This window comes from Dermacentor variabilis, unplaced genomic scaffold (assembly GCF_050947875.1).
Source record: "Dermacentor variabilis isolate Ectoservices unplaced genomic scaffold, ASM5094787v1 scaffold_12, whole genome shotgun sequence".
Classification (NCBI taxonomy): domain Eukaryota; kingdom Metazoa; phylum Arthropoda; class Arachnida; order Ixodida; family Ixodidae; genus Dermacentor; species Dermacentor variabilis.
This window is the reverse complement of record NW_027460280.1, coordinates 45,694,281-45,706,208: the sequence shown is the minus strand read 5'-3', so window position 1 is coordinate 45,706,208 and position 11,928 is coordinate 45,694,281. Positions and strand designations below refer to the sequence as shown.

General features: G+C 44.5%; 2 protein-coding genes across 6 annotated transcripts in view; one reads left to right on the top strand and one right to left on the bottom strand.

Moving 5' to 3' along the window:
* Positions 1 to 1,306: 1,306 nt before the first annotated feature.
* LOC142566287 (protein D2-like) lies at positions 1,307 to 3,633 on the bottom strand. 2 transcript variants are annotated; one of them, XM_075677181.1, is made up of 6 exons: positions 3,560 to 3,577; positions 3,367 to 3,422; positions 2,286 to 2,379; positions 2,017 to 2,137; positions 1,821 to 1,958; positions 1,307 to 1,677 (listed from the first exon to the last, which is right to left on the bottom strand). In XM_075677181.1, exons 3-6 carry the CDS (start codon positions 2,343 to 2,345, stop codon positions 1,460 to 1,462), a joined length of 537 nt encoding a protein of 178 aa, XP_075533296.1. In that variant the 5' UTR covers positions 2,346 to 2,379; positions 3,367 to 3,422; positions 3,560 to 3,577; the 3' UTR covers positions 1,307 to 1,459. The 2 variants fall into 2 exon arrangements, with proteins under 2 accessions (XP_075533296.1, XP_075533294.1); XM_075677179.1 differs by having other exon boundaries at positions 3,367 to 3,633.
* A 31-nt stretch (positions 3,634 to 3,664) lies between these two features.
* Positions 3,665 to 11,928, top strand: part of trbd (ubiquitin thioesterase trabid) — a 109,116-nt gene continuing 100,852 nt past the window's right edge. The window contains exons 1-2 of one of the 4 annotated variants that reach the window (XM_075677175.1): positions 3,665 to 3,998; positions 4,484 to 4,709. In XM_075677175.1, the coding sequence (XP_075533290.1) occupies positions 4,566 to 4,709 (144 nt within the window). In that variant the 5' untranslated portion in view covers positions 3,665 to 3,998; positions 4,484 to 4,565. Of the gene's footprint in view, positions 3,999 to 4,070; positions 4,161 to 4,483; positions 4,710 to 11,928 lie in introns of those variants that run through there. The other 3 variants (XM_075677177.1, XM_075677176.1, XM_075677178.1) reach the window with 3 other exon arrangements.

Genomic DNA, 11,928 nt, shown 5'->3' with positions numbered 1-11,928 from the left:
AACAAAAAACGAAGATGGTTTCCGACGACTGCGATTTGCACCCTCCTGCAGTTTGCCGAAGGAGCCAACCGCGACCAAGAAATTCAATCCCTATCTTGAGTGTGCTGTGTGATACCGGTGTCACAGGGCCACTCGATGATGATCACTGTTACACTGTCCTTTGGGCAATCTCAAGCGCGCCATGTGCCGTTAGTGGGTCCAAAGGACATCAAATTTGTATACGCTGAAATAAAACTTTTTGTTTTGTTTCAAGAGAATTATTTCGCTATGGCGATAGAAAGTGACCGTGTGGAACATGGTTAGGGTGCAGCTATTACACTTCTGGCACAACACTATCAAAAGAAGCTTCAGCTGGCACCGCTTCAACTCCCAACCCCTATTCTAGTGTGCATATGCGCCCAAGATTGATCACATTAACGGTTGTAAATGCTCCTTCAGGTTTAATTTCAACTTACAAGTACAGCTTTGCGCTTACTATCTTTGTGAGAAATTCTGCAGCACAATAACCTGATACAGGCAGCCTAGGGGAAAGAAAAAAAAAAAACAGCAGCAGAGAGTTATACTTGCGCCAGATTACAGTTGAGCATGCCAATTTCGTTTAGCTAGCTACAACTGTTATTACTATCATGCAGCTCATTTGAACTGCAATAAAGCTTACTTCTCTTCTTCTGTGAACATGCTGTTGGAGCAAAAAAGAATCGGGTCTCAGCACAAAATTTATTTATAATAACAGCAGAAGATAGCATTCATCTGCTTGAGTAGGGCCAAAAGCAAAACAATGACAAATCACGAATAAAACAAGCTGCCATCAAGCTGGAGTGCTTGTCTCTGCAGTGAACCTAACACGTGCGTTTTTTACCACACAGCAAACTTGACATACAATTCTTGTGGTTGAACATAGCTGCCCGTGCATAAAGAACTGCGGCCTGCTTCTGCTACTGCCTTACCAGTGTGCGAACACTACGTGTGCATATTTGTGCTGCCCTTATTAGTACCCTTGGCAAGAGGAAATATTTGCTGATAATTGGCTTACTAATACCCTATTGTAGGAGGGCATTTAATGCAGCATCAGGTGAGCCCTCATAATAGGTTAATAGCACCCCAGCAGTGTGATGCGCGACAGTTCAAGCATACTTTGTATTCTATTATAGATGGCACAGCACACTTGATATATGCACATGAATAGTGTGTGTGAATTAATTCACCGGCAAGTAATACATGCACCAGATCCTTCGTATTAATAAGGGCAGCACAGCTAGAAAAAAGGTGGAGTAGGAACATGCAACGTAACCAAGGAAGAAAGGAGTTGCAGACCAGCAAAGTTGTGTTTTATTGAGAACATGCTGAACAGCAGTGGCATGTTGGGCTGAAAGTAGAGGCTCAGCAACTGAATAGGGAACAAGAACACAGTCAGAAGATGAAAAGGTAAACTGTGCTGACTGGTCACTGCACTTTGAACTCAGTTGCCACTGAGCTGCTCATACAGCTTAGGCACGTAGTCATCCCATTCTGCCTGGTAGAAGTTGGCAGCAACTGGCTCTCCCAGCTGATACTTCTTGGCAAAATCGCGAATCTTGAAGCAACCTCGGTGATCACCAGAGCGGTTTGTGAGACGCTTTTCATCACAGTTGAGCTTTCCAGGCTGCTTGTAAACCACGAACACATACCGGTGCAGACCTGCGTTTCAGTGTTGGCAACAACCTCTGGGCATTATGATTGATCCCTCCCACCCCCTTCCTGTTTCCAATGGTTGAACTCAAACCTGTCCATGCTAACTGTTATCTCTTTGCAAACTTAATTGATGCGAGGCATAAGCTCACCTGTTCCTTTTGGAGGGCCAGAACCAACATACTGCGACAGTGTTTCTCCCTCAGAGACATTGCAGCCAGGAATGTTCACCACAAGCCAATGATGCCACTCTCGGTACTTTGGACTCTGCCTACTCGGTGCGTCGGGGTCTGCATTAGCAGAGTAACCATGTGAGCTTGGCAGTGGGTCTAATGTAGCAAAACCTACCAGTCATGCAGAGGGTGTAAAAAGCGTCGGTTTCTGTTGGGTACGAAACCTTTGGTGGGGATTGGACTTGTGTCGGCGTCATAACATTTCCCATGTTAACCTTCTGATCATTGTAAGTCACCTGGAAAAAAAAAAAAGACCGTAAAACGCAGACAGGTCTCGTCAAGAAATTAAAACGTGTCGTCCTCTGCCTTTTAGTACGAAAGAACAAAACGTTTCAGGAAAAACGCACGTTAAACTGCCACAACGATTGACAAAAGGCTTGTCACCTCAACGGTGTTTTCCGGGACCGTGTCGATCACATCAGGAACTACTTTGTTTGCCTCCATCTTTGAAGTTCCGGCGCTCTTCTGGAGGCACACACTAAGAAAAAAGAAACGAGATACTGGTAGACGAAAGCTTCATTATTAGTGATGTTGCGAGGCGCTACTCCAGCCTTCAAGACGCAAGTCGGAATCTCGTTCCGTCTGGTCGCCATTTCTCACGCCAACCCCTTTTGAGCAATGGCAGTGGCTCAGATACACTGGTTACAGTGCGACTAGTTGCATAGTTACAGCACTTGCTTTGGTCTGCAACGCACAACAGTTCGAAGTTCGCTGAAGACTTCAGCAAAACGACTACAGGTAACACCAAGTGCGCGAACTTTTTTTTTTCTGAAAGGAGTTGGCGATCAAAAATAATAAATTAAATTGTCGGGTATTACCTGCCAAAACCACTATCTCATCATGAGGCATGCCGTAGTGGGGGATTCCGGATTAATTTTTACCACTTGGGGTTCTTTAACGTGAAAAACGTGCCATTAACCGCACGGTTCACGGGCGTTTTTGCATTTTGTCCCCATCTAAATGCAGCCGTCGCGGCCGGGATTTGATCCCGCGACCTCATGCTTAGCAGCGTAAAGCCGTTAGCAAAGTTGGCGGTCAACCGTGATGCACTTGAGCAATGACAAAACCAATCATTTCTAAGGGACGTAAACACTTGGCTTGCTGAGCACGAAGCAGATACCAAGTTGTTTTGATGGCCTTGGGAATAATCAAATGACCGGATGCGCAATAGGCACCACGTTTTCTAAAAACGACAAACACTTGTAGCTCTCGGAAGCTTTTTATGCCAGCAAATGCTATCAGCACATTCTAGTCCATCCGAAATTTAATCCTGGCCGGCGTGGGCCCGCATGGCCCACAGGCAACGCCAACTCCTAGCATTTCACGACTGTTGCAACTTTTACAAATACAATACCAGTATGAATCGCAACATGACGCGTTCAAAACTTATTTAGTTCTTATGAAGCAAATTCCGTTGAATTTTGTAGCGTATTAAGAAATGTAGCTGTGATGGAATGGACAATACCTGCTCTGCTGGAGCAAACGGCGAAACGATGAAAACCCGGATGCAGATGCTGCTCTCTGGGAAGAGGTCAAAGAAGCACTGACAGGCGCGAACTCAAAGATTGCTCGCGAACACACAGCTCGGATCATTGTTAATTTTTTTTGTGCTAGAATAATAGCTGTAATTTTTTTGCTCAATAGAAGCGAACAGTCACCGATTGTAGCGTGAAGAGGACGTTCTCCGCTGTTCGAAACTTCGAAACAAGGTCAGCAGCGACCTAACGCCATCTGTGGTAGATAGTCGCGTCGGCGCTTGCGTACTAGCTGCTTGCGTCCAGTCGCTCCGCTGCGCTGAAAACAAATATGGGTGCTATCTTGCTGTAGAAACAGAAAACAAAAAGTTTCGTAGTAGCTGCACAGATCGTTGTGTTGAACTGTAATGTCACGGTACGTTGCCATTAAAAGCTATTCACGCTGTTGCTAGCGCTGCTAGCATTAAGAGACAGCGGTGATCAACTAATTAAAGATTAGACGCAGATCGGTACGATGTTTGTTAACTCCGAGGGAGGCAAAGGAGGTAAAATGGTAGGCCTAATCATTCTGCTATGACGAATGGAAACAACACTCTAGGGGATCAACTCTTATCTAAGTGGGGTGAGTAGTAATTTTTAATAATGATAATTGTTTTTTCAGCAGCTGAGTGAGGGCGCTGCTGTGGATTGTGTTCGACTTTTTAAAGTTTAATAGCAGTTTTCATTCACACGGATTACTTTTTCTTCGAGTAGTATTGGTAATACCGTAATAGTGGTAATAATGGTAATATGTGATAGTTGGTAGTGCGTAGTACTAATAGTGGTAATATCTTTTGGAAGAGTTAGCTAGAGTGGTGTTTTCGAACTTTGTCGAGCCGATGGAACTCGTGCTTAGTTCGTGTTCATGGGGCCACATAACTTATGCTCTCGATTCGTAACTAGCAGTTATTGTCCACCGCTGGAATTATTTTATGCTCCAAAAATATTTGCACGCGAACCTTTCAACAACTTTCTTGTTATCTAAACAACCTGGTAGCCGCCGCTGCGGGCAGTGAGTCGGGAATACTTATGCATTCAATGACGCACCGTTGCTTGTTCGCTTTTCAGGCTAGTGCCCGAATCCTAGCGAAAGCAGCAGCCCTATGCTGTTGAATAGTTGGCATAGTGGAGTGCTGAACCTGGCACAGTCATGAGTCGCCAGGGCTGCAAGTGGACTTGCCAGCACTGCACGTACGAGAACTGGCCAAAAGCGCTGCGTTGTGTCATCTGCCAGAACCCTCGGCCCACACTAATCGAAGAGGAAGCGTCCAGCGAGGAACGTGACATTTACAAGGTTTGTTAGACAACCACTTGTTATTCTTGCACTTTTTCCAGGATTATGCTTATCCTGAAATAACACGAATACCGTTAATTTGATGAGAACATTTACCCAAGTGGCATGTTTCGGTTAAACCACATAAAAATGTGTTCTTTGCTTCTTTGTCATAGTACACTCTGCACCCAGCATAGCATTAAAGGGAGGGGGACATAAACATGGGACTGTATAGAAGAAATGAGCCAGAAAAACAAAACACAAGAAGATAGAGGCACATACAAAAGTTCAAAGTTGGACATTTCACCCATTAGAACGGAGAACTATATGGTGGCATCACTGTCGTATATGTGGCAGGTGGTTCTAGACTGGAGTTGCGCTTTGATGGGTAATGACATGATCCTTAAGTGGTCTTGAAGCTTTCACACAGACACAACAGGCAACCACCAGAGGTGCTTGTCATCTTTGCTGGGTATCCAATCAGCTTTTTGATTTAAGGAGCTGTTTATTGTAATTTTATCCCTTATAGGCACCCTGCACTTCTAATTCGATGCAGGCAGATGCGCCTCTAGCAGTAATGCGTGCATAATTGGGTGAGACGTCAGTACCATCTGAGCAAACAGTTTGTACAGTTTTGATGTAGTTTTGTTGTGAACAGGATTTTCTGCTTGTTACTTCTGCACCATGAGCGCAGGTTGCTGAATATAATAAGATCGTGCACATCTGAGAGATGCATCGTGCAGTCACCTAGACTGTCATCCGCATCAAATAACAATCTTCCTTTCACAATATTTCCTTCCCCTCTGAATAGAATAGTTAATTATAATATAATAGTCTAGCATAGTTTGAAAACTAGCTGTCAAATCCAGGCACGTGTGAAGACCTCGCCTGAAGGGAACACACAGGTCAGATGATGGGAAGACGATACAAGTGCTCACACACAACTTGTGGTTTTGTGCGAAACACACTGAAAGAAAAAGGACAAAAACATGAAAAACATATAGTGGTAGAACATTGAAAAGCAAGAGAGAAAAATACAAAAATGCTGTTTCCAACACTACCAACAGTACCTCGAAAGCAGGAATATAGGTGGTATGATCTTGCTGAAGTGCGATAGAAATGTAGTGTTGGGGGTGGGGGGGATTGAAGGGGAATAGACGGGTGTACATTACAAAAAAAAAAAAGACAAGAAAATGCAGAAAGCTAGAGAAAGCTAATGTAGGGCAGTTGGCTGTCGAGGCTCTAAGGTTTGGAGGATGATCCCGCTGGCGACCAGCTGTATGGTTTGGACGTAGTTGAAGGGAGGAACTACACATCGCTGGCATCCAGTTGTAAAGGTTATAGTCTGGCATGAACTGTGTGGTAGCTGGCCCATGCCGTCGTCTAACTCACTCACACTTGGGACGTGGTTCTAGGGAGGAACTTGCTCTCATTGACAACTAGGAGTACACGATTTAATTACAATATTTATATTAAACCAGGAGATACATTTCAACAGCCTAGTATGACTGCAAAAAGGAGCACGAAGCTCCCACCACGAAGAGCACAGTACACGAGCACAAAGCTCCAAGCACCCCACTTGTCGAGCACACAGCTGCTTAAAAACACTCTGTCCTCCCTAGATCCCTAGGTGAGGGAAAACTGCTGTCCAACCTTCGTCCAATCGGACTGTCTACAGTCCTTGAAGGCGTAGTCGACCCGCCTTTGAGGGGGAGGGCTCACGCACTCACATACACACTTTTGATTCCCAGAACCCACTGAGTTGAGCGGGTCCTTGTAGCCAGGTTCTCACGCTTGACCCCAGCCGGCGCCTCTTAATTCCAGAGCTGACTTCTCTGGTAGTCGCCACGACTGTCAGCAGACTGTGACGAATTCTGGGGCCCACGAAAATGCATCGCAAAACACCCTTTTCCGAGAAGCTCTCTTGCTGCAAATAGACCATGAAGGCAACAGCGAACCAAGTAACAATACACGGTCCGCCAAACATGGCTTGACTTGCAGGCGCTGTCAACTCAACGAAGGAAACGCATGGTTGATTAACTTTGCTGTGGTCTCCAGTTCTCCAAAGGAAGTGCATGGTCGGTTAACGTTGCTGGCGTTGCCGGTTCTCTGAAGGAGGTGCATGGTCAGTTAACCTAGCTGGTTTTGCCGGTTCTCTGAAGGATGCCACGCCCACAGAACGATCGAAACTACTGCAGCAGGCCGCAAAAGGTTCGCAGGTCAGTACCCCTGCAGGCCGATCGTAACAAGGCCGGGTAGTTAAGAATGGGTTAAAATAATGAGAACCTTAAAGGGGCCCTGAAATGGTTTTCTAACTAATCGTATAATGGCCTCACTATTAAAGAAACGTCATCTCACGAATCTCATGGTGCAAAAATGTTTCAAATTCTTCAACTATAAGTGGAGTTATCACCCCTATACCAGGCTTTCTCTCTTTTTTCGTCTCCGCTAGTGTGCTGGGAGCTACACAGCGGAGAAGTTGAGGTCAAAGCTCTGGTCAAAAGTTGAGTGTTGTGGGGGCAAAAGAACTTCTCGCAGCACCCCCTGGTGGCGGCAGTAGACTACGCTACAGCAGCCCACTGCTGCCATCTTGGAGGTCATGTGCAGCTGACGCATGTACACGCAGTCCAAAGATGAAAATTTTATTGCGATAGAAATTAGGACATTCCAGGCGCATTTCTGCCGTCGGCATTGCTGTGAGGTTCTGTTTAAAGTCAGAGTGATAAAACCGTCGCCATTTGCGATATGTGCAAGTGAAAGCGTGTGAAGGTGAGCTGGCGAACAAGGTTCAATCTTGCATGCGCGATCGAGGAACGCGACCCGGATGCGTGCCCTCTCCTGTCACGCTTGAGGCAGGGGGGTCAGGCGAGGGAGGAGGGGCGTTCTGCTCTGGTGGCAGCTGTTTTAATCTTTTTGAGATCGCAGACATATATATTTTTATTTATTTAATTCAAAATTGGCAATTATGTATCACTAAGAATGCTCTTGCGTACACGAAATAGTGTTGGTGGGTCCAGCTGCCTTCAGTGACGCTGCGTGACGGCATTGTGGAAGCAAGAGCAAACAATATTTCACTGTTTTTGATGCGAGATTTTGAATTCCTTGCTGCATGTAGGGCATAAACATTTGGCTCGCATTTTTACAGCAGCCTCTATGCCGATCAGCAATGTTTTCTTACTATGTTCAAGAAGTGTTTCAGGTCTCCTTTAAGTAGGTTAAGAAGCTGTTCAATGTCGAAACCTTTCTGTTCACCTGTGGAAACCTTCACTTCTCATCAAAAATTAAAGCTCATGCAGTGCAATGCGAAAAGTGACCCTTGAAAGGAGACACCATTGGCGCTGCCACGATGGCATGTTATTGCTGCCAGTAATATTTTCTTTCATTCTTAATATTTTCCTTTAATTCATTTTATGGATTGATCATTTACACATTGCAGGTTACACCTGCTTAATATATTGCACAAATTTTTGGGGGCCTGTTTAATGCAAAGGCAACGCCAAGCCCCACAGAAATCTATGCATGCAGTAGAACACGAGGGACTAGTTGGTTCATAGATTTCAAAAGATGAAGCGCCAATAGAGACAGCACACTAATGATGAAGGAACAATGACAGCACAAGGCACCTTGCCCTGTCATTGTTCCTTCTTCGTTAGTGTGCTGTCTCTGTTGGTGCTTCATCTTTTGAACACTATGCATGCAGGCGCGTGTCATGGAAAGCTTCTCATGCTTTAAGTGTGAAATCTGCCGGTGGCAGGGCTGAATGCAGCCTGATGGTGTTGCTGCTTTGTGAAGTGCAGGGTACTTCTATGCACAGCTCATTGGGTGGTTTTGAGCTGTACCAGAGTCCTTCCATTTTTTTTTTCTGGTCACGAAACTGCCGCCTCAGTTTCATATAGAGCCAGCGCCCGCCGCTAGAGGCGCAACCGTGCATGAGAGGGCATGCGAACGCCGCTACCGCTGTGGTTGTGTGTGGGGCAGCCTCGGTATTCTAGCTTTCTCAACTTCCTCAACCGTTGCTTTAGTTTCATGTAACTATTTTTAACATTGAATATGCTTAAATTACTGCCTGAGCGCGTCTTCTGCCATGATATGAGCGCCCTGGACGAAAAAAATAGCCGCTCATAACATGGAGCTTGCGGCAATCTCAGACCAAAAAAAAAAAAAGAAATCTGGGATTTTAAGAGCCAAAACAGCGATACGATTATGAGGCATGCCATAGTGGGGGACTCAGGATTAATTTTGACCACCTGGGATACTTTAAAGTGCAGCTAAATTTAAATAAACGTAAATAAATGTCTGAATGAGATTTAGGTAGGAATAATGCAAGACCAACTTCGCTACAAAATGTCTTTAAACACACCTAAAGGTCTGCAAAGCGATGCCATTTTTGAATGAGATTTAGGTAGGAGTAATGCAAGACAAACTTCACTACTAAATCTCTTTAAAATGCACCTAAATTTAAATAAACTGGTGTTTTGCATTTCGCCCCCGTCGAAATGCGTCCGCTGTACACGGCCGGCTGGTCTCGGTCCACATTTCTACATCATCGCCGTTCGCCTCAACACTTTGGTGGGCTCCGCTTTTTAATATTTGCCTGAGATTAAACACCGCGCATTCGCAACAAAGCGCCAGTGGTCCCACTTTTCACCAGATGCAAACATATGGGCTGTTGCACCCCCGCTTACCAGTCAGTAAGCGTCAACTCTCCGTTGCGCATATATATAGCGCGCGAGATTGTTCACCGAGCACAGCTGTTCACTTTCTGTTAAACTGTGGCAGAGAATGACTCTGACTGTGGGCAGTATCTTATAGGGAGATCAAAAGAACGAAACTGTTATTGCAAAGGGCTGCTACCGTAGAATACTTAATGACAAAGAAAAGGAAATTGAGCTGCTCCGTGCGCTTAAAATTTCTCTGCAAAGCGATGCCATTTCTGAATGAGATTTAGGTAGGATTAATGCAAGACAAACTTCGCTACTAAATGTCTTCGGTGCGGCTTTTAGCAACGGATTGAGGCGAACGTGAAGTGTTAGGACCTGCGCAGTTGAAACTAGCTGTATTGTAATTAGGCTATTGCGTTAGCAAACAGTCGTTTAGAAGCGTCAGTAAGCCCAGAACTTATTCACGCTGCTCGTGGTTTCGACGCAGAAACGATGAGACTAGGTATTTTCGTTCTTAATGCGCAATTATTTACAATGTGTTAAAGACTTTATAATTCGATTAAGAAAAGAAATAGAACGTGTTGGTGCAAAAACAACATAAAAGCACGATCATTTATTTATCATGTAAAATAAGCGTAGAGAAATACAGACAGCACAGAGGCGTCCGGTGACGAATGGTCCACCATTCACAATGCAAGAAGTTTGTTAAAAGCATGACACTGATATCATAAGCATCAAGAAATAACATCAAACGTGAGAGATATGCATTGGGGGGGCAGGAAACAAACACCAGCAAACGAATGGCAATAAATACAGAATGCATAATCGATTGTTTCTATAAACAAGGAAGTGTAAAGCATAAGCATTTCATAACACATGGCAAAACAACTCTCAAATGAACAGAAGTAGCAACATCCCAAATACAGCAATTTTTTTTAAACGGCTTGTTAAAGATACCACCATTCTACATCTTCAGCTGTTGCAGCACGTGTTCAGCATCGTTGTCCCACCCCGCCACTTCAACTAAACAGCCCAGCACTCGAAAAATAGCGCAACACATGCACAGAACGCACCCGATCACTCAGCTCGCCTCGCACTGCGCACGCGTTTCGGCATGCGAACGATGCCCTCTGTGGCACAGTGGCACCGCGTCGCGGCACCTTTGGGCAGCATATGAACCTCTCCCATAGCGTGACGGCGGAGTTTCGTGACCAGAAAAACATGGAAGGACTCTGGCTGTACTTTAAAGCTTTGATCAGCTGCACGAGCACTTCTGCATAACTTGGATTTAGTTTATAGGCACATTTTTGAAGTACCCTTGATGTTACTTTATATGCAAAGACCCTTTGTAGGATTCTTTATAGAACCCTTTGTTTTGAAGAAAGCCTAATTTTTTCAGGATCTTTTTTTGTACATGAAGCCAGCTTTGGTTTAAGCCATGGTTTCTCCTTGAAAAGCCGCTGCTTGAGAATGATGTGAAACGGGCACATTCACACCAAATGTTATGATCTTTAATCAGGATCTCGGTTAGAAATGTACTTTTGTTGCTGTCGAGTGCTAATTTTATTGATCGTCCTGTTACTGTCTGCATCAGCTTGCATGTCTCGGGGCCAATATGGACCTATGCAAACAGTGACTAACTACACAATATGAGGATCATCATGTGCTGCGTGCACGTAGCACAAGCCATACAATGTGACCCAGACACTTGCATGTGGAGTCATCTATTCATCCCATCTGCACAGAAGCCCTGCTTACCGGTAAAAAAGTTAGTCGTGGTTCAGCTGTCTGAGCTTGCCTCCTTGGATCCTTGAGCCATGATTTGTTGACACACTGCCTGCCAATTGGGTGTGTAAGCTGACGCAGACAAATAAACTAATGGCCCATGTGGTTAGTGCTCTAAAAATGCATGAATTGCTCCTGAGTGGTGCACTTAGGTGGCTGTGTTTTGATGACCTTGTTAATGTTACAGTTTAGAAAACTTAAAGGGACTGACAACTGGCCAAAATGTGTTGCGAGACGTTGATGGAAATGAAATGACCGTGATTTATAGTGATAAGCATCCAGCACGCTGTTCGCGATTTAAGTAATAATGGTAATTTTAAATTGGCAATGAAAGTCTCAAAAACCAGTAAGTGGCAAGACCTGGTGGTGAAATCTTGGTACTTAGGATTTATTCTGTGAGATTACTGTACGTAAGTCGACTGTTATTAAGTACACCGTAATTATTGCTTAAAGTTGCAGTTGGTATATTATTAGACACTCATGCATTATTCTGTGTTTCAGAAATCAAGAACACTTGCATGGCTGTGGCAACACGCTGAACTCCGTATCATGTGTAAAGGCGTCGTTTCATTTTCGATCTGATTGGTTTCGTTTTGACTGGTTAAATACCAAAGCAGTTGGACAGCAAATCACAAAAACATGTAGCTATTATCGCAGAAATTATTGAACAATTTCAAAAACGAATCGCAGGAACATCGACTTGATAAACAAAATTATACTTTGTTACAGCACAGCCACACTTGTTGTCTGCCTCCCGCTAATGCCGGCATATAATCGGTATCTGCTCACCTATT